General features: G+C 34.5%; 5 protein-coding genes across 7 annotated transcripts; 4 read left to right on the top strand and 1 right to left on the bottom strand.

The window, feature by feature from the left end:
- Nucleotides 835–8,821, top strand: LOC18592966 (putative CCA tRNA nucleotidyltransferase 2). 3 transcript variants are annotated; one of them, XR_001928926.1, is made up of 15 exons: nt 835–1,184; nt 2,010–2,140; nt 2,425–2,542; nt 2,935–2,987; nt 3,179–3,228; nt 3,335–3,433; nt 4,350–4,459; nt 4,621–4,748; nt 5,182–5,248; nt 5,400–5,483; nt 5,937–5,999; nt 6,123–6,267; nt 6,836–6,999; nt 8,103–8,200; nt 8,275–8,821. XR_001928926.1 is itself a non-coding variant. In XM_007019946.2 (15 exons), the coding sequence occupies exons 1-15, from the start codon at nt 843–845 to the stop codon at nt 8,377–8,379; spliced, it is 1,761 nt and encodes a 586-aa protein (XP_007020008.2). In that variant the 5' UTR covers nt 835–842; the 3' UTR covers nt 8,380–8,821. The 3 variants fall into 3 exon arrangements, 2 of the variants coding, with proteins under 2 accessions (XP_007020008.2, XP_007020010.2); XM_007019946.2 differs by having other exon boundaries at nt 6,836–7,003; XM_007019948.2 differs by lacking the exon at nt 6,836–6,999.
- On the top strand, nt 9,333–13,152 carry LOC18592965 (protein disulfide-isomerase 5-2). The gene is made up of 5 exons (XM_007019945.2): nt 9,333–9,676; nt 9,844–9,947; nt 10,341–10,711; nt 11,717–12,024; nt 12,623–13,152. The coding sequence occupies exons 1-5, from the start codon at nt 9,473–9,475 to the stop codon at nt 12,929–12,931; spliced, it is 1,296 nt and encodes a 431-aa protein (XP_007020007.1). The 5' UTR covers nt 9,333–9,472; the 3' UTR covers nt 12,932–13,152.
- On the top strand, nt 14,025–19,023 carry LOC18592964 (alpha-(1,4)-fucosyltransferase). Its single transcript, XM_007019944.2, has 3 exons — nt 14,025–14,784; nt 17,967–18,140; nt 18,258–19,023. Exons 1-3 carry the CDS (start codon nt 14,308–14,310, stop codon nt 18,813–18,815), a joined length of 1,209 nt encoding a protein of 402 aa, XP_007020006.1. The 5' UTR covers nt 14,025–14,307; the 3' UTR covers nt 18,816–19,023.
- On the bottom strand, nt 18,980–20,020 carry LOC18592963. Its single transcript, XM_007019943.2, has 3 exons — nt 19,594–20,020; nt 19,381–19,488; nt 18,980–19,301 (listed from the first exon to the last, which is right to left on the bottom strand). Exons 1-3 carry the CDS (start codon nt 19,729–19,731, stop codon nt 19,119–19,121), a joined length of 429 nt encoding a protein of 142 aa, XP_007020005.2. The 5' UTR covers nt 19,732–20,020; the 3' UTR covers nt 18,980–19,118.
- Nucleotides 20,596–27,625, top strand: LOC18592962 (protein disulfide-isomerase 5-2). Its single transcript, XM_007019940.2, has 5 exons — nt 20,596–20,900; nt 21,052–21,155; nt 21,462–21,832; nt 24,287–24,594; nt 26,983–27,625. The coding sequence occupies exons 1-5, from the start codon at nt 20,700–20,702 to the stop codon at nt 27,289–27,291; spliced, it is 1,293 nt and encodes a 430-aa protein (XP_007020002.2). The 5' UTR covers nt 20,596–20,699; the 3' UTR covers nt 27,292–27,625.

Here is a 27,729-nt window from a genome sequence, read left to right as displayed (position 1 = left end):
AGAGTATGTTTGGCTTGATTTTTTTTATTTAAAAACTATTATGAAAATTTTATAAAAAATAATAGTTTTTAAAATTAAGTTAAAACTATTTAGTAAATTTACTTTTATAATATGTTTTTTTTATAGATAAATTGTTTAGTAAAATAATTTATATAATTTTTAATTTTGGTTAAAATTACCATTAAAGGTAAGTTGAGATTATTTTTAATAAATAAGGACATTTTTGGAACGAAAAGAAAAATTCTCCTAAAAAATTAGTATGTTTTTTTTTAAAAAAAAGAGAAGGCTCAACTCTGGAGCTTTTCTTGAATTTTTTTTATATTTTATTCTTTAAAAAAATATTTTTTGATTTTTATTTTTAAGAGATAGATAAGTTAAAAAATCGAATCAAACGGTCACTTAAAAAAATCTTTAAATTATTAAAACCTTTCAAATAAATTTTTGTGACTAGCGGTGTCATTAATTAAAACGTCACATATAATTTTATGTTGAATAGTGTTGACGTAGTATGTTGATATGTCATAATGAATAATTGTATGATATATTGCGTAAATGATGACATAGTATAAGAACTTAATTGATCGTGGTGAAAAATAAAAATTTATTTAAAATTTTTTAAATAATTAAGTTTTTAAATCATTATACTTCTAATTTGGTTAACGTGTTATTTTTTTTTATAAATGCCGGTCTAATAAAAAAGAAGGTTGCACGGCGGTCCAACTCCTAGATTGCGACGGTCCGACGAGATTATGAACCGGGTCCATATCTCAATGTGCAAATGGCTAATTTCGACCTTTTAGTTTTAATAATTTAAAAAAGAGAGAGAGAGAGAAGGGAAAGCCATGCGACTCTCTTTGAACAAGGCAATAAGGCTCAAGGCCAAGGCGCCTCTTCTCCTTCACTCCCTCTATCTACCCGCTGCCAACACCTCGCTACCGTTTCGAAACGTTTCAACTCACTCCAAAGCAACGACTCTAACCCTAACCACAAAAACCAGAGCCTTTCTTCCCTCGCCGTTTCTTACCTGCGGAGCGGCCATGGCGACCGCGGCGTGCGTTCAAGTGAAGGAACAGATTGAGTTGACGGAAACGGAGAAGAAGATTTTCGCTAGGCTTTTGAACACTATTCGCTATTTCAATCTCCAAACTCAGCTTCGCGTTGCTGGTGGATGGGTCCGGGATAAGGTGATTTTACATTTTACTCACATTTTGGAACAATTTATGTATATATATTTTAAAAAAATTTTAAATTATAACTTTTGTTGTTTATGGCCTGTTTGAGTAAATTCCAGTGTTCAAATGGAAATGTAATTGATGAAAAAACATGATATTTGGGATTTTGATGGAGTTGTCTAGCATTAAGGATTTTCAAGTAATGAAATAAATTTTTGGGAAAGAAAAAAGAAGACAATTTAGCTTAGGGTGGACTCTTTTTCTTCAAAATAAAGTTGAAGGTGCTGCCTTCTAGCTAATTATTTCGCTAGAATCATGATTTATATTAAGATTATTTGTGGTTGTTAAAGCACATTTGGAATGACAATGGTCGAATGTGTTGCTGTCTATAGGTTAAGAAATAGAGTCAATCATGATAAGTAGAGTTGGTTATTATTATCAATTGAGGATAGGCGAGAAGGATTTGTTCAATATATATTAGCCATGCATAATGAGGGCAAAAGATTTCCATTTATGATGAGCATGTGAAGGGATTAATGTGGAAGGAATTAAAAGGGAAATGGGAAGGCAAAAACAAGTCTGATTTTGACTATGTCAGATGAATGGTTTAGGTGAAATTTAATAAAATATTTATTTTTATATAAAATACAGTAATTTTAATTTATCTATTTTTTTGTATCCTTAGCTTTTGAGAATGCTGTTTTATGGAATCCTTATTGTATCATAACTCATAAGTTGCATCCTGTATCTGTTTGAGTGCTTCATAGATGGCCTGTGATGTTCCTATTGATTTTTATTTGTGGCATGTACCTTATGTTGGGTTCATTTCCGTTGCAGCTTCTTGGCAAAGAATGTTATGACATTGATATTGCACTTGACAATATGTTGGGCAGTGAATTTGTTGATAAGGTTCGGGAATACTTGTCATCTACAGGGGAAGAGGCACAGGGGCTTGCTGTCATTCCAAGGTACACCATTCATTTTATAGTGAAAAAGACATCTTTTTGCTGCTGTTTACTTGCCACGGCAATAAAGTACATACTGTTATTTTGTATATTTTTAACTTGCTTCCTTTTGTTTTATAACTTCATCAGGATAGTGTTTGGCTATATGTAATGGTTAGCAATATTTATTTGTTTAAGTTCTTTGTCTGTGTTTCCTTTTCCTGATATAATAGTATATGGACTCCTAATTTTTTGGTTTTTCTGCTATACTATTGTTGGCCATTATACAGTTAAATTTAATTTTGCAGTAATCCTGAACAGTCTAAGCACTTAGAAACAGCAAGGATGCGCCTTTTTGATTTATGGATTGATTTTGTGAACTTAAGGTGTGAAGACTATAGTGAGAATAGCCGCATCCCTACAATGGTAAATAAATATTTGATATTTAATTTTCGATATAATTGTTGGATTTCTCCATATGCAGCCTGCCGAATATCTGATCATGTTTAGAAATCTCATTGATATGTATATATGTTCTATAACTTCTTTTTGAGGATTTGATGGCTTTAGCTGTTGCCTGTTGAGAATGAAGTAATTTGCTGAGACTTTGCTGTTTTATTAAATGATTTGTAGTTAGAGAAATATATTCATGGGGGTTATGATAATTTACTTATCGTAGTAAATGAACCTTGAACCTTGAATTAATTGTTACCAGAGGTTTATGCTGTTTAGCAGTTAAAGATATATTTTATCTTGAACATTATGTTACTTAAGTGTTGCATTTATAAGTTTTAATGGTCACTCATGTCTCGATGCAGAAATTTGGTACTGCTGAGGAGGATGCATATCGAAGGGATTTAACCATTAATAGGTATCTTTCTTTGCTATAATTCACATGTCCTAACTAGGAAATGAGCACTGTACTTCTATAGGCATGTTTAGCTTTCAATAAATGAGTAATACAAATAATAATATTTTGTGAGAGTAGTGTCTTGTCTGCATCTTCCTTGATATAATTTGCTGAGCAGATGGTATTAATGGGGTTTTCTTTTCATTTGTCAGCTTGTTCTACAACATTAACACCAACTTAGTTGAAGACTTCACTAAAAGAGGTAAGCATTTTCTGATTGTTTTTTTTCTCTTGAATCTACTTATTCCACATATTTTTAGTTTGCAGTTATGTTTCATTATTGTTCCTTTTCATTTAATAAACTGCAGGGATTGAGGATCTAAAATTTGGAAGGATAGTGACTCCATTACCTCCAAAGGAAACGTTTTTGGATGATCCCCTACGGGTTCTTCGAGCTATTCGTTTTGGTACTTGATTTTGTATTTTCCTTTACTATCCTTGCTAGTTTATTATGGAGGAATATTATTTTCTGTTCTTGTGCCCGTTTTTCCCTTTAATGATTAGCATTGCATTTTTTAATGATGAAGTAGGCATGGAAAAATTAGAACTTGTAGGCATGGAGGTATAGGGGAGTATGGTGTGAGGGTTTTGTAAGTAAGGTGGAATATAAAATAAGGTTTATTGGAAATTCCAAGTTTTTAGAGAAGGAAACTATAGAGAAAGTGTTACAGTGCTGAATGAGAGCTTTTGATATAAATGGTTATTGATGGTATTTGGTAAATAAGGTGGCCTTACCAATGTAAGGCTTTCATAATGTGGATCACCATACAAGGTGGGTTAGACAAATGAAATTGTGACAAATTTACAAAGTAGTTATGTGCAGATCTAAGTAATGGAGTAATACCATGTTTGTTATATGGAGTAAATGGGTGAGATTTGAGGGTTTGAGCACCATAAGCGTGCTGAAAGATAATTTTGGTTTCTTGAGGACCCTTTACTTAAACCCATCAGGCCAGTGTTCTCTGTTACATTCCAATAATTAGGTTTTAATGAGTTTTCTGACAAAACTAGATAAAATTAAGCAAGACATGATTCTATATACCACTTTTCTTGAGGGTCATAGATTGGTTGCAAATTGAAGTGGACTTGTGCTAATAATATTGTTTGAATGGCTGCACTGATTCTATTTATAAAAGAACAAAAGAATAGAAGAATAGAAGAATGTCTGCAATACTTGGATTCTCACTCATGGAAAGCAGGCTAAGCTTTCTTACTAGCCTTCTTGCAGACATGGCTGCATGGTTACCTATTTTCTGCTGATTGACCTCTGAATATGTGAATGGCAAAAGACATGCATTTTTTGACTTTTATTTCATCAATTAGGTGCAAGGTTTGGTTTTGCTCTGGATGAAGAACTAAAGAAAGCTGCTTCTTGTGATGATGTAAAAACAGCTCTTGCAGCTAAAATTAGCAGAGAGCGCATCGGAACTGAAGTATGTTTCTTTCATGCCTTGCTGCTGTTCTGCATATAATTATATTTCTGGGGAGATTCATGTTAACTTGTTCATATGGAGATTCTTTCTCTCTCTTTGTTTTATATACCTTGTTAAACTTACTATTTGTTCTTTTTCCATGTTGCTTGTCTTCTATGCAGATTGATCTGATGATCTCTGGCAATCAACCTGTTAAAGCAATTGACTACATTTGTGATTTGACATTATTTTGGGTTGTTTTCAATCTCCCTCTGCAGGTTGAGCCTGCTGTATCAGAAGGATGCTATAGGTTTGTGGTTAATTTAATAATGTTATATCCTATCTGTTCTAGCTTTAGTGAAACACAAGTCTATCTTGACTTCATAAGTTTTAAGTTTAAGAGTCAAATAAAATCTTAATTGTCTAGTTACCTTTTGATAATCAATTAGAGGAATGCTCCGAAATAATGGTAACTTGCTGTTGTGAATAGTTTCTTTTTGAAACCACATGGTATGCCGTATGCAAATATGGCAATATTTTCTTGCTCGGTACATATGGACTTTTATTGTGTGAAATCTGGCACTTAGATGTTCTATACACATCAACTGAAATTCAAGAGTCTAAGTAAGTGAAGCTGCCAAGTCCTAGTGCGCCAGAAGAATTTCTTAAGTGTATTAAGCATTTTTTTTAAAACTTTCCATCTGAGTTTCTCCTCATATATTGTTCCTTTTACAATTTTATAGGCTTTCTGCTGCTTATTTGGATGCTACATGGAAACTTATCCAACTTATTGGATGCTCCAGCTTTAATGTGAGTATTGAGACTCTTAATGTGTTTGTTCATTCTCTAAATTTGCTACTGCTATCCTTGTTTGACAGCAGCTTCATTTTTTATTTGTTCTCTTTTCATCTATGCTATGTGTTCTCTTGTTAGCATCTGAATTTTGGCATGTGAATTTTAGGATGAACAGAGAAGGCTGTCTTTGTATTCTGCTTTATTTCTGCCATTGCGCAATGCCACATACAAGGATCGAAAAGCTAAAAAGGTACCAATTCTGTTCCTTGTCTTACATGTCTGAAGGCGAATTAAGTGTTTAACATGTTTTCTGTTAATTGGATAGCATGTGCTGGGTTCTGATAGGGTGTATATATACAAGTTTAGGAAAGTTGTTGGTTATTGTTATATTTTTCACAATGGATAATTTCACTTGACTGAATTTTTGTTGAATTAGTTTTGGAGTTTGATGGTTCAACCTATTACTCATCCTGCTTAGCCTTGTTATTCAAAACTTTTTGTTTATGGTCTAAGAGCCATTGTCATGCACTTTAGTTGGACTCCTTTAAATGTTTAAACTTGTGCTTTGCTAAATTCTCAGTTGATTGTGCTTGCAGTGTTTGGCTGGGCATACTTGACTTGATTTCTTGTATATCTTATGTGAAATTCTGAGGCTTTCTTTCATGTGCTTTTTTAAAGCTAAACCTGTGTAACTGGATTGCAGATTCCTGCTGTCAACTACATTTTCAAGGATTCTCTTAAGCGAAAAGCTAGTGATGCTGAAACGGTGATCCAGCTCTACTTCCTCCTGATACCCTGACATATTCTTTGTTTTTGTTGTGATTGTTTAATTATAACGTGAATTGGCAGCCTTCTTGTAGCATTAATTGCAATTCTCTTTGCTTTGTAGGTTACAAAAGTCCACAAGTCGTTGGACAAATTCTTATCTTTGATTCCTTGTCTTTTATCAAATGATGATATGCAACTCGTTAAGGTTGACTGGGGACAAGAATTTGTCGATGTCCCTTTAAGTTCAAAACTGCGGGTACTGACAGGTATGTAGTTTTCACTGTTCTAGATTTTTCTTTTAAGATCTTCACTATGTTTTTTTTTTTTTCCAAACATAGACTTCTGAGGGTGATTAAATGATGAGTTAGTTCCTTAAAAATGCTGACCTTTGATTTTACAACCATGTGGTGAAAATTGATATTTCAAATTTGTATATATATAGTATGATAATAAGGTTGTGCTATGAATAACAGCATTATTGTATAAACATGAAGCATCAAAGCAGGATTGCAATTGGCTCACTTCTATTGGAAATAAAACTTCTTTTATATTGATACTGACCAAAGCATGCCTGGAGTCTTCCCTGAGAAAAGATTCTGTTGGACATAGTTTGTAGAGTTGGGATCATGGATTGTCTACATGCATAATCATTCTGCTTTGGTTCTGCCTGTTTAGGATATTCATGTTTTTACATAGTTAGTTATTTCCACTGAACACTTGAATCAACTTTACAGGCTTTACTATCAGCTTGATTTTCTTTTCACATTAAAACAATTTACAATGAGGATCATTTGTTGGGTCTTTTTTGCTAGTCTATTATTCTTACATGTACAGGGTTTCTTCTCAAAGAAATTAAAGATTTTTGGCGAGTTGCTTTGTTGATGTCAACATTGCTATATCCCACTGATATTGATTGCACTCAAGATGATAGAGACAAGCACTTTCAACTGGATAAAAGAAAAGACCTTTTTGTGTCAGTTGAGAATGCCATCGTTAAGTTAGGTACAACCAGTTTCTTTTTCCCATTTGTTAAGTTTTTATGTTTTATCTTTCCTATGACTCCTATTCTTAGCCACATTAACAATTGAAGTCGAGTATCCTGACATTTTCACGTGAAATTCTTTTTTTTATCATAGAGCTTTTTGTTGTTAGTCTTTCCATGCAGAACATGTTTACTGTGCTGCACTCTTTGCTTCTCTCACATAGTAATTAGTACCCTGATACTTTTTGGCACTAAACAGTGCCTAACAGCCAGTTGCTGACTAATTGAGCTTTTTATGACCAAATACTTGTGTACTCATACCTAACTGCTTTTTTACCTGATAGCTCTAATTTTGGACCTCTAGTGTGCTATCAATCTATCCGATTTAATTTGTGAGGCTAAACCAAGGAAAACAACTTCCCAAATATTAGTGGGAAGTAGTTGTTCATGGCACTAAACTTGTCAACGATAAAAAAAAAAGAGAAAGAACATGCTAAACCAAGAAAAATGAAGTTGTTTATCGTAAACAATAGCCCTTTCTTTTATGCAGAGACCTGTGTTTCTCACTTTCCTTCCAAATTCCAGCAATCTCTTGGAGTGTATTTTTTGGGCATTTTTTCTTCAGTGTGGTCTAGAACTCTATATGCTACTATTTTCTATCTCTTTCCAGTTGTAAATATTGAAATTTCTATTAAAACTTTGGTCGTTAAGGAAATTAACTTTTTTTTTATAGGTGAGTCAGTTATAGAAATTATTATCCTACACAAACAAGTTAAAACTGAAAAGAAAAATGAAGGTATTAATGCAATTTTCACAGGTTTACGATATATCTCAAAGATAATTTCAAGATTCTAATGACACATGTCAAACTGCAAAAATAATTTTAGGTGTCATGCAAACAACAGAAAATGATTTTCTTTGCTGGGAAAATGATTTTCTTTGCTGGGAAAATGTTTTCTGTGACAGTATTTCCCATCAAGATGTTTATTTCCTTAACCTAAACAGATCCCAATTCTGTTATTTGATGTATAATGGTCAATTAATTTGTTCAGGCTGGATTTGGAACTTGTTGTGCATTCTGCTAGCAAGTCACATATGATGTGTTTTTGTTGAATGCAGGTCTTGATAAAGTTTGGGATGTAAAACCATTGGTTAATGGGAAGGATATTATGAATGTTTTGCAGCTTAAAGCTGGAGGGCCTCTTGTTAGTGAATGGGTAAGGCATTTCAGCCACCTTAATTTTGTTTTTTTTCAGAACTTGAAATGCTAATCTGTTCTTTCCATTGGCAGCAACAAAAAGTTCTCACATGGCAGCTGGCACATCCTTCCGGGACTGCAGAGGAATGCCTTGATTGGATGAGGGAAACACATTCGAAGCGCATAAAGATTGAGTAACAGACTGGTTGCCGGACTTTTTTCCTTCAGCCCTAGATTATCATAACAGGCTGTTGGTGTACTTTTTTGATCACCCACTGTTCTGAACATCTTGGAGCTTGATTACCATCCGAGCAAAATCATCTTAAAATTTTGGGCGTCGACTCAAGCTTCAAAAACGAAGCTGAAAAGCATTGCTGGAGCAACATGATGTTCAGGGTAGATGCATAAGCATTTGTCTACATTTACTTCTTCAACAAAGTAGCATGTTCATTACATAAAAGTATTGTAGGAAATTGGAGCAGGTTTGATGAGTATGGTAGGCACAAAGGTATGGGATGCAATAACATACATCTTACTTAGTGGTGTAGTTGATAATCCTTTCTGTTTCCTTAGTAACCACTTCACATATATTTATGAAGATCAATAAGAGTCTGAAGGTGTACTCCTTTTCTTTTTGGTAGGACTCTTCTTTATTATTTAACTATGTGAAAACTATGAGTAAAATTATTATTTTATAATAGTAATTATTTGTAAGATTGTCACGTATATTCAATCATATTATACTTGTTTAGAATACTTTTAAATTTTTTATTTTAGGTTAATTTGTTTTTATAATTATCGGTTTTAATTAATAAATAATTTATTATTTTAATTCATTTGAGGTCGATGTAACATACACATAAGATAGGAGAATTTAGATAATTAATTTGAAAAAAATTGAATTTTTCTTTTACAAATATTGAAACCATATTAAAGTAATTGTAGTAATCGAAAAATCGAATATTGAATTATTTTGGTTAATTTGGTGCAATTATAAAAAATCAAACTCATGAAGATAGAGGAGGAAACTGTGAGTATGTGGTATTTTTTTAATAGAATTTAATCAATCAAAATAATTAAATGTCGTGAATTCATTTTGACTCGGTTCGGTTCAAATTTGCATGACGTTAGGAGAGATGAATAAACGTAGTAGTCACGTATACAAATGTTGGGCACTGATTAGTCATATAAAGAATTGCGGTTCCGTTGAACATAAACCAAGGAAGAAAGCATGGTTTTCACTCTTCATCACTCATAATCACCGTCAGATTTGCTTAGTCCAACTGCAAAGATGCGTTTGCTAACAATTTTATGCAGCCTGGTGCTGTGCTTACTGAAACCAGGGATTTCTGCGACAGCCCCTCAGTTTAAGGTCGATGGGAAAGTGTTGGAGTTGGAGGAATCCAACTTTGACTCTGCTATTTCCTCCTTCGATTACATCCTCGTCGACTTCTACGCCCCCTGGTGCGGCCACTGCAAACGCCTTTCCCCTCAGGTACCCACCTTTCTCCATATGGGTTCAAATGGTTTCAGCCATGAAGTTTCTCATTTTTTGCTTTTGGATTGAAATGATTGCGTTTTTGGTGTTCTGTTTATGTTGGGTTTTACTTTCAAGGATTCCATAATTGAAGAATGATGGTATCTATGTTTCTTGGGTTGCAGTTAGATGAGGCTGCCCCTGTTCTTGCTGGATTGAAGGAGCCCATAGTGATAGCTAAACTAAATGCTGACAAGTTCACCAGTCTTGCTCGGAAATACGAAATCGGGTAAGCTCCTATCTCACATTAAAACTGAATTTTCTTTCATTCATTCATTCACTCGTTAACCTCAACTACCCTTTGGTTATTATAAAACATACGGGGTTAAGACATATATAATGGTATTCTCAGCTATGATGGTAGTCCAAGTGCCAAGCTAGAAACTATCTTACAATTTATGTAAGTAGTAATAAGGCATAGTTTTAAACTGAAAGACATGGTTATTGCTTAATATTTGTCATTCTGATCTATTTGTTTTCCCTTTTATACAGCTTGCTTTCCACCGGACATTTTTTTTTTTATATGTGATTATAGGATTTGAATGGTTTATTTCAGCAAGAATGGTCCTAGAGTGTTAGGCTGTAGTTGGTTGTTGGTTTTAATCTAATACTGATTTTGCAGTGGATATCCTACACTCAAGCTCTTTATGCATGGTGTTCCTGTAGACTATTACGGGCCAAGGAAAGCAGATTTACTTGTTCGATTTCTGAAGAAATTCGTTGCTCCTGATGTCTCTATTCTTGGTTCAGATTCTGCCATCAATGATTTTGTTGAAGCAGCTGGTACTTACTTTCCTATATACATAGGTTTTGGCTTGAATGAGACGGTGATATCTAATTTGGCTGTCAAGTATAAAAAGAAGGCATGGTTTTCTGTGGCAAAGGATTTCTCTGAGGATGTCATGGTACTGTATGACTTCGACAAAGTTCCTGCCTTGGTGGTTCTTCATCCAAGTTATAACCAGCAGACCGTTTTTTACGGTCCCTTTGAAGGTTAGTTTGTTATCAGAGTATCAAGATTGACTCAGATACTAAAATCTTCTTAATCCTTGGTCACCTACCTTTAATTACATATCGATGCCTTAAAATTGACAGCTATTTTAGTCATTTCCTTCATGCCAATGCATATAAATACATTTTAGAAATTTGATAAATGTAAGTTGGGCTATGGTTTGTTGGATGTGGGAATGATTCAAGGTTGGTTTTAGATTAAACACAACAGTGAAAACTGAAGAAGAAGAAGAAAAAGAAAGAAGCAGATATCTAGGCTTTGCACCTAGGGTTTGGCTTTCATATCAGAACAGTGAAAACTAACATGTTCTATTCAATATGTTATATCAAAAATAGAACTTATAGATTATTTCAAATGATTGTAAGTACCAACCTCAATTTAAGTTGGATTTGTCGTATGCAGAATTTTATGATCAATGCAAACCTCTATGAATCGTTCTTTTCACTTTCCCCAATCAACTGAGTCTAAGAAGCTGCCGCTTGTCATATGTTGACAGGTCTTTCATTTGTGCATACTCTCAAAGAAATCATTTCTTCCTCCATCTTTATTGCCAATATGTCTTATGCATTAACTGATCAATATCAAAAGGTTAGCGTCATGAAGTCTGTCAAGCCAATATACTTTCCAACCTTCTTGGGTTTAGCTTAAACATGACCTAAACATTTCGTCAAGCTCATTCTAAACTTCCAAATTATCTGATTGACTGCTGCCTCAGCATGACCAATGATCATTAAGTATGATGGTCTTGATCTATTTTTAAGTTTTGTACCCTTGTTAACTCTCCATCTTCACATATTTTCTGTTCTTTGTATAAAATTTTTATTCTTATCTTCTGGTTAAAATTCCTCAAATTCTTTAATTTGCTAGTTCTTGTGTAGATATTTGTTTGTGGCTACAAAAAGCAAAAGCTATCTTAGCCACATTTTCTTCCGATAGGGCCAAAAAAGGAGAAAAGTTATCTTACTCTTCTGGCTTCAATGATGCAGATGAATTTTTGGGTGATTTTATAAAGCAAAATTTTCTCCCTCTAGTGGTGCCCATGAAACATGAAACATTGAAGCTTTTGAAAGATGATAAGAGAAAAATTGTCCTGACAATTATGGAGGATGAAAATGAAGAGAAATCACAGAAATTGATCAAGTTATTAAAGGCTGCTGCATCTGCAAATCGTGACTTGGTATTTGGCTATGTTGGAGTTAAACAGTGGGAAGAGTTTGCTGATACATTTGATGGCGCTGAGAAGACAAATTTTCCAAAAATGATAATCTGGAATGGCGATGAGGAGTACTTTTCAGTAAGTATCAACTCTTCAAATATTATGTTTAGCTCTTAACGATTGTGGTAAACAGTAACTGGTTATCTTCTTGATTGTAGCATAACTTACCATTGGTGCGACATGGACATTATTGATGTTAAAACAACATATCATCATGTGCATGCTTGGTTTTATTGACCAAAGCAGATTGCAAATGCAGAATTTTCCACACAAATTTTGGTTGCTTTTTTTTTTCTCCTTATAACTACTGTTATCTGTATCAGCAATACATCGAAGTACATGTTTATGCTGCTCTGGATTTACTATACATTAATGTACGGTAGGAAACATCTTGTGTTTATCAAGTATTTTGCAGCTTTAAATTACTGTTCTATTAAGATTTTCCTGACTTCATTGAACATTGCCATTTCTTTGTTTAGAGCCTCCAAATTTTTGGCCAAAAAACAAAGCCCAAAATTTTGCATACTAAAGCAAATTTTGTTACATCTACAATCTATAGCTTTGGGATTTCTTATGATGGTTGGCTTAGGTAGTTACTTTCTCTATTTTCCAACATATATATTTCTTTCATCAGAAAAATAAAACACATTGACTCATCTTCTACTTTTTATGGAAGGTTATTGGTTCTGAAAGCCTTGATGATGAAGATCAAGGGTCTCAAATTTCGCGATTCCTGGAAGGATACAGAGAAGGAAGACTGGAAAAGAAAAGAATTAAAGGGCCATCATTTATGGACTTTATTAATTCACTAATTGGCATTAGAACTGTGTATATAATTGTCTTTTTGGTTGCAATGCTGATACTTATACGAAGCCTAGGCAAAGATGACGAACCTCTCAGGGTTGGCACTCGCGATGAGGTTGATCATGCTGAAAGCTCCACGGCCGAAAGCAGTGGCTACAGACCCGGTGAGAAAGAAGATTAAAGTGAGACATACATTTGAGGAGATGGTCGGAAAAACAAGGATCGGAAACGGAAAAGATACTGCACTGCTCCTTTTCAGCAATGATCTATCCCTGAGGTTATTCCAATGTATTCTGAACTGCTTACTGCATTACATGTTTTAGAGACCAATATTTTTGTACCTATAGTTTATATTTATCAAAGGTTCGTTTTATTATGTATAGTATTCGTATTTTTGTGTCATCAATGTTTTTTGTTAGGATTGTTAACGGGTACGATACTTAGTAATTTAAGGTATCTTAATCCGGGCCTGATTAATAAGTAGAGTACTCGAACCTTACAACTATCCAGCTATTTTTGGAATTTTCTGCTTGAACTCGAACCTTAATACCCTACACACTACCCATTAACTATCCGTGCCTGATTATGTAAAAAACATTTATTAACCTTTTCACGAGTACTCATAAAATTGACTAGTAAATTTTAGCAATTAGCTAGGACTTTGCCCATCCTTGTGAAGAGCTGAGTTGGGCAGGCCTAACTGAGACGACAAAGACATACAAAGGTTTTCCATCTAAGGGTGCTTGTTGGTCAAAATAGTTATAAAGACAAATAATTTTCTATGGCCCGAAAAGGAGAAACATAAAATTGATTAAATCATACAATTACTTTTTTAACTTTATAAGAAAAAAAATAAGATTTAATCTCTACATAATAATTTATATAAATTGAGTCATTTTATTTTTTCAATTTGTCAATTTCAATTCAAATCTTAACATTTTTAAATTTTCACCATTAAGTATATTAGTGTGACGTTCTAATTAAATTGACATAATATGTGAGGTAAAATATTCAGACACCTTCAAGTTTTGATTAAAATTATATAAAAATTTATCACTTTGAAAAATAGGCACTTTGTTCCAAAAGCCATAACACCATTAATAGAAAAAGTGAAAAAAACTAAAATAGCCTTTTCTCTTTGTACGTCAATTGGGCACCTCGTGGCTAAATCTAGCACTCCTCAACGTAAAATTAAAAATATATATAATTATTTACTTTATATAAATTATTATATAAGAACTATATTTATATCAGAAGAATGGGTCAAAGTAAATTCAAAGAGATGAAATGGGCAAAGCCGAGCAATGACCAATGAACACGAAGCAGAACAACACCATAGTTGCGTAATGTTGAAGGAAGATTAAGTTTGAACAAATAACAACTACCCTGCTTCTTCCACAATTTGGTACATCACCCATTGGGAAATACAATGCGAAGGGTCTGCTATACCTCCCCATAGTTTTGCCACTTTTTTGCCTTGTCTCTCTCTCTTTCAAAGGAGAGAAATCTGAGAGAGAGAGATAAGGACTACCCAACTGGCAATTACTTCCCCCGACCATGCAATTGAAACCTCTCAACACCTTAACCGTCACGCTGATGTTGTTCTTCACTTTCGTGATCCTGTTCTTCTCCGGTTTCCTTGAATTCCCATCTCTAGCCAACTCAATCGAACCCCTTTCCAAACCCACCGAGAGCCTCAATTCCGAGCCTGACCCATTTATTGATTTGTTGACTGCTTTCAAGAAATGGGATTCTCGAATGGGATGTACCCAGTTCAAGGAAAAACACAAGGATTTGATCCATTTGCTTTCCAACAGGTCTGGGTCTTTGCAGGAAGCTGTTGCTGATTCTGGGTGCAATGAGTTGAAAATGGAACATGTTACTGTTTTGGTAAAAGGGTGGACTTGGATTCCTGATAATTTAGATAATTTGTATTCTTGTGGATGTGGAATGAGTTGCTTGTGGACTAAATCTTCCGTTCTTGCTGATAAACCTGATGCCTTTTTGTTTGAGACCACTACCCCTCCACTTCAGGTAGTTTTTCTCTTTGCTTTGCTTTGCCTTATTTTTTTTTTTGGTTCTTTTTCCTTTTGGGCTTGGCTGCAATTATGGAATATAGAAATTTTGTTGATTATTTGTTTAATTAAAGTTGAAATCTTGGAGTTGGAAATGATGATTTGGTGAAGATTCTGTCTATTCTTGGATTTTATACTTGTGATCTACTTGTCTCATGGTTTCTAAAACTCAGATTTTGTTTTTTGAATGGAGTCATAGATTTGAATTGATTTCTAAGGAGATCAAAAGAGAGAAGTGAAGTGATGAATGCATAAAGTGTAAATCATCACGATTTAAGTGAAGTGAAGCTTGTGAGTAATTCAGCTGCAGTGAACAAGATGTTTGGTTTGGGGACATGAGGAATTTGATTTTAATAATAAGAGGAAGTTGAGTAACCAATTTGATTAGTAGAGTGATGATTTAAAATCTAGGAGATTTTACTCATTGGTGATGACAGGGTTCCCTGGTTCTTTTCAATCATTTTCAATATTAGCAAAAGATAAGTTACTGTACAATCAACAGCTAAATTGAAGTTGTTATACTTTTGCTTACGAATTGCAGCTAGAAGCTATGTTACTTGGACTTAGGGGTGAGTGTTGAATACGGGTATGTGATGAATGGAATATTCAATTTTTCTAAGTTTATCCATATAATTGGAGGGTTTGATCTCCATCCCTGTCTGTTGGATATGTGTCGGACATGGGTACTTAAAGGAAAATGAGGAGTTGAAGCAATATAAGGTGTAGCCTATAAGTGATGTCATTCACTTTTATTCCATTATGATCTAAAAATTTCCAAATAGTAATTCTCTATATACTGTAGATTTAGGGGAGGCATAATGCCTAGAGTTGAAGAATCAGCTTGTTGGAAATTGATGATTTGTTACTTAAAATGTTTCCTCTAGTTGTTGGGAAGTAGGGTTGCTAAGGTTCTGTTGAGTGCATGTCAGGTCTGGTTGTTAAGGTTTCTCCATATACAGCTAGAGTCACTAACAGTGCATGCCTTACTTGGAAAAAGGTAGAAGAAATAAATGTTAAATGTAATAGTTGCTGATGACATCATATAGGAGCTACTTTCAGGGTTTCATTTAAAATGAGTTGAAGATGGTCATTTTTTAGCCCACCTGAGAAGCAGGATGTTGAAGAGCCACTTTATGTGCCTTTCTACGTTTTGAAGCTCCTTTTAAAATCTGCAGTAAAGGGTACAAAAAATGGCAGACCAAGCATTTCTCTGTACTGTGGGGCCTGCCCATGGTTCGTCAATTTATGCAGTAATATGTGCTTGATAGAATTCTCTCTCTCTCTGTCTCACATTGTAGAGAAGGCTCCATTCATCAACTTTGTCTATTGAATTATGTTTCTTGTTAAGAGACAATACATTTGAGTTAGGCATTATGTGCATGTGCATGGTGTGTAAAGAGATGCAAGAGATGAAATATTTTGCTATTGTCCAGTTAAGTTCCAATAAACATCCTTTGTCTTTTATTGGTAAACCATATTGCCTCTACCATCAGAGTCATGGAAACTCATACAAACCTTGTTATTGATAATAATCAAGCAAGGTTCTGGAAAGGTTTCATGCATAATCTTCTATATGCAAATTATGGTCTATGGTTTCCATTTTAGGAGATCCTCTAAATCAGAAACTTGTATCAGATGACTCAATCTTTTGCGATGCATTAACTTTGTAGTTTGTACCTTCAAGGTGCAGTTAGGTCCTTGAGACTTTTGTAGTCAGAGGCAATTGTCTTGGAGAAGAGTGTGGGCATACTTTGGCTTGTAACCCCACAGAACCATGGATTCATTTCCCCCTTTTGATATACAAATTATTAGTTATTAGAAAACCTTGTCGAAAGAATCTTCTTGGAATCGGAATCTTTTTAAATCAATTTTCTGAGAAGCATTCCTTTTGAGAAAGGGGAAGAAATCTAAAAGAAACTAATATATCACATTATGAGGTTCCTGCTTCTTGAAGCTAGTTCTGCCCCTAGTCAAGGCAGAATAAGAATAAAACTTTCATGTAAGTCATTACAGTTTTGAATATTGTATAACAAGTCCAGAGGTCCTGTATCAAAAGGACCTTAGTGTATGAAGAGATGCAAGAGAAAAAAAAACCCTCTCTCTCTTTCTCTGGTTTTTTTTTCCAGCCAAGCATTACTAAACACCATTTGACTTCTTTCTTTATCCTCTCTTGATTAAGTCCTTGCTTTTCATTGGTATTGTCCTGGCTCTTGCTTAGCAAAAATAGTAGCCACCAGGATGTAGGAGCCATTCCTCTCAACGTCTTTCAACATTCAATTAAGATAGAAACTCCAGTACTTATCTGCAAGTAGTTATCATGTTATTTAGACATATAATTAAAAATTTAGCTATTCCTACATCTAAAAGTACCTATTATATCACAATTATGGAGGGCCTGCCTCTTGAAGCTAGTTCTGCCCCTAGTCAAGGCAGAATAAGAATAAAATTCTTCATGTAAGTCTTTACGGTCTTGAACATTGTAACAAGTCCGAAGCTCCTTCATCAAAAGGACCTTAGTGTATGAAGAGATGCAAGAAAGAAAAAAGAAGAAGAAAATCTCTCTTTCTTGATTTTCTTCCAACCAAGCATCACTAATTTGACTTCTTTCTTTATACTCTCTTGATTAATTCCTTGCTTCTCTTTGTTACGTCCAGGCTCTTGCTTAGTAAAAAGGGTAGCCACCAGGACCTAGGAGCTATTCCTCTCAACTTCTTACAACATTCAACCAGGATAGAAACTCCAGTACTTATCTGCAAGTAGTTATCATGTTATATACACCTTTAATGACAAATTTAGCTATTCCTATATATTATTCTGAGTTTGACATAGGACACACTTGTGCTTAGTATGAACAAACCCATTACCCAAGCATCAGTTTTAAGTTTTAACGAAATTTAGACAGCACATTGTCAGTGGTGGACAAAGAGAAGGGTAGCAGTCTGGCTGCAGTTCTCTAAGTGATGTAATCCTGGTCTTCTTCTTTGTGCATGATAACATCACAATCATTCAGAATACCGGTAATATAGCCATGTAGGATGTTGTGGCTTCCTTTGTTGCTTATATGGATCATCCATACATTCAATATTTGGATATTGTTTCTGGGATACTTTGAAATGGGGCTTATCTTTTCTTTTTGGTTAGAGGCGCAGTGGAGATCCACTTCGTGTGTACATGGACCTTGAGGCTGGCAGGAGGCGTTCAGGTCGGGAGGATATATTCATCAGTTACCATGCAAAAGATGATGTTCAGTCTACATATGCTGGTGCTCTCTTTCATAATGGCCGAAATTATCATGTATCTTCATATAAGAACAATGTGAGTAGTTGGCTTTTTATTTCTTTGTTCATTGTGTTGTTTCCTGATAACTTACTTCCATAAATCAGTGGTTGTAATCACATCTGGGTTCTTTTGCTTCTTTGAATCTATTTCAAGGATACGCTTCTTTATTGGTCGTCATCACGTTGCCTTCCTCAAAGAAACCAGCTTGCCAAGAGTCTCCTCAGATTGCTGCCTCACCACTCATTTGGAAAGTGCCTGAACAATGTCGGTGGTTTAGACATGGCCCTTTCATTCTACCCTGAGTGTGCCAATGATGCCAATGCCCCAAAGTGGTGGGACCATTTACATTGTGCCATGTCTCATTACAAATTTGTCCTTGCAATTGAAAATACCGCTACAGAGAGTTACGTGACTGAGAAGCTATTTTATGCTTTAGACTCTGGTGCAGTTCCTATCTATTTTGGTGCTCCTAATGTCCTGGACTTTGTCCCTCCACATTCAATAATAGATGGAACTAAATTTAGTTCCATGGAGGAACTGGCTGCCTATGTGAAAGCCCTCGCTAACGACCCTATAGCTTACGCTGAGTACCATGCCTGGAGAAGATGTGGTGTATTGGGTAACTATGCAAAGACCCGTGCAGCAAGCCTTGACACATTGCCATGTCGATTGTGTGAGGCAGTTAGTAGAAGAGGTGGGAGAAATGCATGAACATAATGAATTGTTTATTATTCTTGTGGTTTTCATTTTATTCTTCTCGTATTTGGGAACTATAGTGAGTCATCAATTTTGTGTTTGATTGAATAGAAGAAAATGGCCAATGGGATAGGTTTTAGGTGTAAAGTAGCTAGATAAAAAATGTACAAAAAACAAGGGACAAAGAAATGTAAACCAATTATATTGTTCTAGTTGCTTCACATTTTCTTGTTTTTGATCTTTTACTTTCATTTTCTATCAATTTTTGTATACCAATGAAGTTGAATATGAGGATGACAAGAGCTGCAACAGTAGGAACTAGAGAGGTTCATTTTGCTCAGCAACAGGGAAGAGTAAGCCTGAAGCCTTTGTTAACAAATTATATCGTGCATCAGATCTTGCAGGCAATTCTTTATCATCATCATCTTCCTTATGGAACTTCCATACAGAGGCCATGATTCCACTACATGTTGAAGGTTTTGGCTTCACAACCTTTTGGACCTGTATCATCACAACCCTTTTTATCTTTCAGTAAGAAAGAACTGAGAAAAAAAAATGAAAACCCTTCTTCTTTTCTTACTTTTTGCTTTGGCTTGCTCTTCTGGATCTTCACAGTCTTCAATTCTTCTGGTCTCCTTTTAAGGTATTCCTTTAACTGCTCATCATTCATGGCATCTACCGTATCAGTCTACATGATTCAGTCATCCAGCATCCAAAGCAAGTTACAATACGGAATTCCTCAACATACAGAAAAAGAAAAAAGAAAAAAGAAAAAAAAGCTAGAAATGAATACCCATTTCCTGAGATCATCTATGTCTCTGACCAAAGCTTCTTCTTCTTCATCTACCATTTCTTTCTTCTCTTGCAATGACACAGCCTTGGGCTTCGATGCTATGTTCTTGCTTCTCTTTCCTGGTCCCCCACTTGACATAGCTCCTTGTAATTATATCACTGAATCTACCCTGTAATCATGTAGGGAAATGATGGAAAGAGTCCAAAGATATATGAGTAGAACGGTTCCTCAGATTCTGCTCATAACTTGCAGCTTAAGGTTTGTCCATGAAACAAGAGCAGCCCAACCCCTAGAAAACTGTTACAAAAGGCAAATGCATAACATGTGAAGCCGAATGAAAAAACGTTCTCTCTCTGGACACGAGTAGATATGACATTTGGACCAAGTCAGAGTTTGGATCGAATCATTTTTTGTCTGGTTTCATCGAGTTTGGGTTGAGTTAATTTTTGTTAAATTTTTTTAAAATTGAATTATTTTAAATTTAACTCATTTTAAGTTTAAGTTATTTAATTTGACACTCTGACATATAGATTCAGATTGTTATTAGTTCAAATTGTTAACTTTTAAAGTAAAATCAATTTAAATTCAGATTATTTTAAATTATTTTTACAGGTTATTTGAGTTCGATAAAATATTTAATTGAAATTAATTTTAATTCAAATTATTTCGAATTCAAATTAATTCAAGCTCAAATTGTTGACATTTCTTAATCAAATCGAGTTGGAAATGGATTTTTTGAGTTAGGATCAACTTTCTCTACTGTATTAATACGAGATAAAAAATATCAAATTAACAATTTTAATTTTTCCATATACGATTCAACTTCTTTCAACAAGAAAAATGATATTAATATCAAAATTAAATCCAAATTCGACTTCTATCTACCATTAATTATTAAATCGAGATATGTATTTTGTATCATAATTTTTTTTAGTATTTTGTATGGTAAAATACAGAATATTAATTATTCCCATAAAAGTATTATTATGAAACTAAAACACTGCTTAGTAATAGTAGCAGTGCTATGTTTGAGTTTTGATCAACCAACAAAAGAATAGAAAAGTCGCGGCAAACGCTGTTTCTTCAAGGAAACCCAGAAAGAAACCATGCGTTTGCTCATGATCTTATTGCTGCTGTTATGCATCTTCAGATCAGGAATTTGTTCGACGGCCGATCAGTTTAAGGTAGACGGGAAAGTGTTGGAGCTGGACGAATCCAACTTTGACTCCGCCATTTCCTCCTTCGATTACATCCTCGTTGACTTCTACGCTCCCTGGTGCGGCCACTGCAAACGCCTTTCCCCTCAGGTTTCCATATTCTTCTTTGTCGAATCTCTGGCAAAACCCGGATTCAGTATTTTTCGAGATACCATTTCTCGTTTGGTTCGTTTGTCTTTTTAGTTTTGTTGAGTTGATTTGATTCTGATCAAATTAAGAACCTTTGGTTTCCACTTTGCAGTTGGATGAGGCTGCTCCTGTTCTTGCTGGATTGAAGGAGCCAATAGTGATAGCTAAAGTAAATGCTGACAAGTATACCCGTCTTGCTAGGAAACATGATGTTGAGTAAGCGTCTATGTCTCTTTTTTGCTTTAACCGGCAATCCAAACGAAAAATTAGTAAATATGTTAGGAATCTTTTTTTTGGTAATCTGTAGACTATGGAATTGAAGTAAAAGCCCATGGTAGTTAGTTATGGTTATGTACTTCGATACATTTATTTTCAATTTATGCAGGACATTTCATTTGATGGGTTTTATGCATAATCAATAGGACATGAATGATCTATTTCAATAAATAAAGCATACCCCTTGAGCTAGGCCACTGTCATTGTCATATTTGTAATAATTACAATCTGAATTTGATTTTGCAGTGCATATCCTACTCTCAAGCTCTTTATGCATGGCGTTTCTATGGAGTATTTTGGACCAAGGAAAGCAGAATTACTTGTTCAATACCTGAAGAAATTTGTTGCTCCTGATGTGTCTGTTCTTAGTTCAGACTCTGCAATTAGTGATTTTGTTGAAGCAGCTGGTAGTTTCTTTCCTATATACATAGGTTTTGGATTGAATGAGACTGTGACATCTAATTTAGCTGTTAAGTACAAGAAAAGGGCATGGTTTTCTGTCGCAAAGGATTTCTCCGATGATGCCATGGTATTGTACGACTTTGACAAAGTTCCTGCTTTGGTAGCTCTTCATCCAAGTTATAAGCAGCAAAGCATTTTTTATGGCCCCTTTGAAGGTTAGTTTATCATCAGTGTCTTAAGCCCCTTTCAGATACTACTATCATGTTAAGTTGCTTATTTTTTATCATGCATAACCCACCTGGATATTAACTTCTGCTTTAGCCATTTTCATTATGCTAGTGCATATTGAAAATGTTTTTAAGAATTTTAACTAGAGCCTTTTTTTTTTGTGGTGGATTGGTAGAATGTAATTGAGTTCTGATTCATCTTTTTTGGGGTTTTATATAATATGAATTACATGCAATATTAGATTGGTTTGATTTATATCTAGTCGAACAACTTGATTTTGTATTTCCTATAAAAATAATTAGGAACAGATGGAAAAAATAAATTTAATTTATTAATGGATTTAGTAGAGTTACATGGCCCTACATTGTGTAATTTTAAAATTTTTAAAAAATGCAGTTTGAGTGACTTTAGGTAAAATTGGAAATGCATGAATGGAGTGTTCTGCATTAGCATAGAAGTCCCTAAAATTGGAAGACAACTGTATAGAACGGCTTAACAAGAATTGATATTCATGGTAATATTTGTGGAAATCAAAGCAAGCATGACAAAAAGTGTGGAGTTGGATGTTTGCTCTTATAAGAAAATGTAGACTAAAGGGAAATTATATTTATAAGAAGAAGGAAGTGGTATAGCAGATTAGATTAGGGATACATGGTGGTCTTTTGATGGCTTGTTACATATCACATTGTTGTATAGATATGTTGGTGTGGAGAAGGATCTGATCCTAGTAAAATGGAAAACATCCCATTGACTGTAACAATGAAGAAGAATCTTGTAGTGATTTATGAAGACCTCTAGGATAAGCGAATTGAAGGTAAAAAGATGAGAAGGTAATATTAGAATCATATGATGAGTGTGGCTGAGATGAGAATAAAATGATGTAAGCTTGATCATACAGGGAAAGGGAGGATTATGAATGAGTGCATAAGAGAAAAGTGGGGGTCGCACCCATTGATGACAAAATAAGAAACGTTTAAGGTGGTTAGGACACATAAAGAGGAATATGATGTTGTTATTATCCATTTTGAACACATATCTGATAGCACCCATGTCAGGAACATACTGATATCTGAAATTGACGTGTGATGACATAATTGGAATAAAATTGATTGAAATCACTGAATCAACTAGTTTTTAGAATTCAGTTTAACTAAGTTCTTTTCAATTGAGAAGAGTACAAAAACAATATAATATGGACCCTCAATTATTTATTTAAGATTTAGATGTTACTTAATAGCACATTTAAATTCTCATGGACTATTGTTGATATGTGACAGTACTTCCAATGCCAGATATCAAAAAAGAGTTGTTAGTTTTTGAGCTGTGCTTTATAGAGTCATAGCGTGCATGCCAAGTTGGATCTCTCATCTTTATATTATATTGTAAGCTGGTTCTTTTAGTTAGTGTTACTGATATGATGAATCCAGAGGACTTTTAGTTAGTGTGATGTTTGTAACTCATCAGTTGAGTTTTTCCTAGACTTCACGGCACTTACACGTGTAATTTTGTTTGGATCTGTTTACCTGTGACTTTTAATTGGCCATGCCTAAATCTAGAGATTGTTGAGCTGTAGTATATTCCAGTGTTCATGCATCTATTATTATGATTCGCATTTATCTGCATTCTCCACAGAGCATTCTATTCAACATGTTATTTAAGAAAGAAATGCTTGCAGATTATGGTAAATTACTATACCAACCTCAAATTTAAGTTGGATTTCCACTACCCAATCAGGAGTTAGACCTCTATTTTGTGTGCTTTGCATACACGTGCACCATGTGAAATGATTACTTTTTCATGGTTTAATAATAAGTTGAGCTTGCTTAATCCATGCCTGGACCAGGAATGTTGGTTATCTATGTGAATGGGAGCTTCTTCATTCACATTTTAATGTTCAATTCATACTCAGATAGTGGCTTTGTATCCCTTTTTTCATTTTCCCTACTCAATTGAGACTCAGAAACTGTAACTTATTATATTCTTGACAGGTCTTCATTCAATGAAAGATCCAATGAAGCCATTCTTTTTCTCTATCTTTTAGGCGTTTTGTTTATTGACCACTAAGTACGTAATAGTCAAACTCAAGCATCATGGAATCAAATATATAACAAATGAGGGTTAAGTGCGGTCAAGTCTCATCTGCTTTTCAATCTTATTTCAGTTTAGTTGAACATGACCTCAAACCTCAAACTGTAACATTATCTGAGCAGCTGTTGCCTCAAGCTCTTCAACAATAAGCATGATCTTCTTGATTTTTTCAAGTTGTATGTACTTATTTTTTGCCAGCTCTATGTATTCACATGCTTACTGTCCTCTATATAATTGATATGCTTTTCTTCTGCTTTAAAGTCCTCAAACTCTTTAATCTTGCTCATCATCTGTAAATTTTTTCTGGCTGCATAAAAAACAAGCAATCTTACCTTTCAGCATCAATCTTGCAGATGAATTTTTGGGGGATTTTATAAAACAGAATTTGCTGCCTCTGGTGGTGCCCTTGAACCATGAGACATTAAAGCTATTGAAAGATGAGGAGAGGAAAATTGTCCTGACAATCACAGCTGATGAGAATGAAGACCAATCACAGAACTTGATCAAGGTATTGAAGGCTGCTGCATCTGCAAATCGTGACTTGGTATTTGGCTATGTCGGGGTTCAACAATGGGAAGACTTTGCTGATAAATTTGGGGTTGACAAGAAGACAAAGTTGCCAAAAATGATTGTCTGGAATGGAGATGAGGAGTACTTTTCAGTAAGTATTAATTCTTTAAATATTATATCTTTAATTCTACACACTAGCTTCAGTGCCTCAATGATGGTAGCTGGTTTTCTTTTTGATTTTAGTATAATTAATCATCAAATCAAATGACAATATTAATGTTATACCAGCATATGATCATTGATCATGCCCATCTTAATTATCATTGGCTACAGGATATTGAGAATGCATAGTGATGCTGATGCTTATTTGCATGGTAAAAGGCTCAAATTGGTCCTTCAATTCATTCTGTAAAATTTTGTCCCATAACTTCGAATTTCTGCAATTAAGTATTCAATCTTTTGATCCTGAATCAATTTAGTCCTTTTTCTACTAAAATTGCAGAAGTGTCACTTAGGTGTGTGAAAAAAATATTAAATAATTTAATTGCAGCATACTCAACCTAAAGCCTAAAACTTGATCCAAGTCTAACCTAAAGGTCTTAGGCGCAAATCCAGCCTTCTTGAGAAAAGAATTACTTGATGGAATAAAGAAAAAATAAAATAAAAACAATTCCCTTGCCAGTATCTATTGCTACACTACCCTTGCAGCACCATTTTCCTTCCAAGGTTTCTTAATCTCAATCCTCAAGATTAGTGTCCCTTCACCTGCTCTGTTAATCTTCAGTTTCTTATAATTTATGACATATCATATTTATTTTTAATTGTAAATGGAGTTTAGTTGCTATATTAGCCGAGAGACAATATTAGAGCCTCAGTGGCTGAGGTGAAGTAGTGAGTAGAAAGATTCAGGAGAACAAGGAAAGATTAAATAATATGAGAGGAAGTGGTTTGAATAAACATTAAGTTGGAAGGGAGGAAAGAAAATAAAATAAAGGAGCCATCATCACTTGAGAAATGATCGTGATGGTGGCAGACAAGAGAGGAGAAAAATGACTGAGGTTAAAGAAATAGGTTATGATCATATTGGAGCTGAATGTGTGAGGGTTTTGGGTAGGGCTGTAAATGAACTGTTGCATATGTTGGACATTGTGTGAGTGAGCTAAGTTTTGGTTTTTCATTTTTGTTTATTGAGTCAAAGAAACGTGTTCAAATAGAATTTCTCTAACAGAGGTTAGTAGATGAGTTTAGCTCCGACAAGGGTGAGCTTGGCTTGTATACATTCCTGGATAGACTTGTTTACAAGATGAGCTGCTTGTCTTTTACTAATTTAATCCTTGAAGAAAGATTGTTCAGCCTTGTTCAGAACTCATTTAAAGAGATTACATTATCCATGACAATATTAGAGTTTCTCTTTTAGGCTCTCAGTTCCCATTCTTTTCAACCTAGGTGCTCCAATACCCCACTTTTAGGGTGTTGAATTTGGAGAAATCCTAGAATTGAATGTGGATCTGCGAATTGCCCGAAGATACATGTCAAATTCTAATTTTTTTTTTTTTTACAAGTAAAAATGCTAAAACCTAGTGTTCAAACCAGGAATTTGGTAAATGTAATTTAAACCCTTAACCATCAAGCCATATTTCAATATTTGATAATAAGCACATTTTTATTAGACTTATATCTTTCACTTAGTTAATAAAATTAAATTATCTTCTATAAAATCAATTTAACATTGCACCACTTTATCTAGTTATCAAAGAACACATAAAGCTTTTAAAGCATTTTAAGCTAGTATCTTCTCCCGATGGAGAAAAGAAGCAGTGCTACAAGTCAATATTGGTTCTGCAATCCTTCAACCATTTTTCTTTAAACTTTTATTCAGTATTGGTTCTGTGACCAAGTGTCCACAATGGAAGTGAGAGCGATAATTGAAGCAAGAGCATGAAAGTGTCAAAACCTAAGAATTTTTTGGTGTGATATAAATTTTTATGATATTTATCGTAAAATAGAATGATAATATTAAAAAGAATGCTTGTTTTTAGCTCTTGATTTCTTTGAAATTAAGATTATAATTCTTTGTATGCAGTGACAAATTTACACGCACACATACGCCTAAATGTATGTACGTGTATGTAGAAGCTGGCATAGTCCATACGAAATATAACGCCTGTCTACTTGTCTTAAATGTCTTCATCCAATTTGCGTACTCAGAAATTATAGAGCTTGCTACTGGCACTTCTGCTTCCAACTTTTAATCACTGTTTGTTGAGTTCACCTTGAATTCATTATCCCTTATATCTTTTGAACCCATAAAATTATTTCTGAAAACTAGTAGGAGCTGGAGACTGTTAGGCTTTCTTCTATGATTTTTTCAGTACAGGTCTTTTTCTATGACGGTTGATCGAATTCATCCAGAAAAAAAAAAGAAGCATGATTGTTGATCTTGGTGGTTTCTTCCTCAATGTTTCATCATGTATATCTCTTGCATTTTAGAACTAAAAAAATGAATTCACTGATTTACTACATTTTGTTGATGTGCAAGGTTATCGGTATCGAAAGCCTTGATAAGGAGGATCTGGGATCTCAAATATCACGATTTCTAGAAGGATATAGAGAAGGAAGAACAGAAAGGAAAACAGTTAAAGGGCCATCATTCATGGGCTTTATCAATTCACTAATTGGCATCAGAACTGTCTACATAGTTGTCTTTATCGTTGCAGTGATGATGCTCATACAAAGTATTGGTAAAGACGACGAACCTCTCAGGGTTGGCAGACGAGATGAGGTTGATCATGCTGAGAGCTCCGAAGCTGAAAGCAGCCAGTATGGACCTGAAAAGAAAGAAGATTAAACTGAGGCATCTTCCTGGTGGAGATGCAGCAAAACAACAAGCTGTTCTTATGGATTAGAGTTGCAGCGGAGAAAAGAAACCTGTTACAATGCTCTGTGGAGAGGGATGATCCCTGCTTTATTGACATGAATTTTGATATGCTCCACTGCAAGGCATCTTGTGCCAAGAAACCAAGTCTTCAGGAGTAATAGTTTGTATTTATGAAGATTCCCTTTCTGTTTTCCTTTTAACACTGTTTTTACACATTTATGGCCCTTTCATCACTGTCAGCTAAACGATCAACTTTGCAATTTTTCTCCAGGAATGTACAACTAAATTTGTTCTTATCATCTTATATTCATCTCAAATTATTTATGAAAATTCAAGTAAGTCTATATTACTTCAATCAAGTTTTTATATTTTTATTTTAAGTTACATAATTTTTGTGATTAATGATTG

The sequence above is a fragment of the Theobroma cacao genome, chromosome 8 (genome assembly GCF_000208745.1).
Source record: "Theobroma cacao cultivar B97-61/B2 chromosome 8, Criollo_cocoa_genome_V2, whole genome shotgun sequence".
Classification (NCBI taxonomy): domain Eukaryota; kingdom Viridiplantae; phylum Streptophyta; class Magnoliopsida; order Malvales; family Malvaceae; genus Theobroma; species Theobroma cacao.
The sequence above is the reverse complement of the archived record's forward strand: the minus strand, read 5'-3'. Positions and strand labels throughout refer to the sequence as shown.

Excerpts from the sequence above, each read along its gene's own strand:
- LOC18592966 (XM_007019946.2), top strand. The coding sequence starts at position 843 with ATGCGACTCTCTTTGAACAAGGCAATAAGGCTCAAGGCCAAGGCGCCT. Across the intron at positions 2,988-3,178 it reads AGGGATTTAACCATTAATAG|CTTGTTCTACAACATTAACA; the intron begins GTATCTTTCTTT and ends TTCATTTGTCAG. Across the intron at positions 4,749-5,181 it reads GTATCAGAAGGATGCTATAG|GCTTTCTGCTGCTTATTTGG; the intron begins GTTTGTGGTTAA and ends ACAATTTTATAG.
- LOC18592965 (XM_007019945.2), top strand. The coding sequence starts at position 9,473 with ATGCGTTTGCTAACAATTTTATGCAGCCTGGTGCTGTGCTTACTGAAA. Across the intron at positions 9,948-10,340 it reads GCTCGGAAATACGAAATCGG|TGGATATCCTACACTCAAGC; the intron begins GTAAGCTCCTAT and ends CTGATTTTGCAG. Across the intron at positions 10,712-11,716 it reads TTTTTACGGTCCCTTTGAAG|ATGAATTTTTGGGTGATTTT; the intron begins GTTAGTTTGTTA and ends TCAATGATGCAG.
- LOC18592964 (XM_007019944.2), top strand. The coding sequence starts at position 14,308 with ATGCAATTGAAACCTCTCAACACCTTAACCGTCACGCTGATGTTGTTC. Across the intron at positions 14,785-17,966 it reads CCACTACCCCTCCACTTCAG|AGGCGCAGTGGAGATCCACT; the intron begins GTAGTTTTTCTC and ends CTTTTTGGTTAG. Across the intron at positions 18,141-18,257 it reads TATCTTCATATAAGAACAAT|GATACGCTTCTTTATTGGTC; the intron begins GTGAGTAGTTGG and ends ATCTATTTCAAG.
- LOC18592963 (XM_007019943.2), bottom strand. The coding sequence starts at position 19,731 with ATGTCAAGTGGGGGACCAGGAAAGAGAAGCAAGAACATAGCATCGAAG. Across the intron at positions 19,489-19,593 it reads TAGATGATCTCAGGAAATGG|ACTGATACGGTAGATGCCAT; the intron begins GTATTCATTTCT and ends TGAATCATGTAG. Across the intron at positions 19,302-19,380 it reads AGAGCAAGCCAAAGCAAAAA|GTCCAAAAGGTTGTGAAGCC; the intron begins GTAAGAAAAGAA and ends GTGATGATACAG.
- LOC18592962 (XM_007019940.2), top strand. The coding sequence starts at position 20,700 with ATGCGTTTGCTCATGATCTTATTGCTGCTGTTATGCATCTTCAGATCA. Across the intron at positions 20,901-21,051 it reads GCAAACGCCTTTCCCCTCAG|TTGGATGAGGCTGCTCCTGT; the intron begins GTTTCCATATTC and ends TCCACTTTGCAG. Across the intron at positions 21,833-24,286 it reads TTTTTATGGCCCCTTTGAAG|ATGAATTTTTGGGGGATTTT; the intron begins GTTAGTTTATCA and ends TCAATCTTGCAG.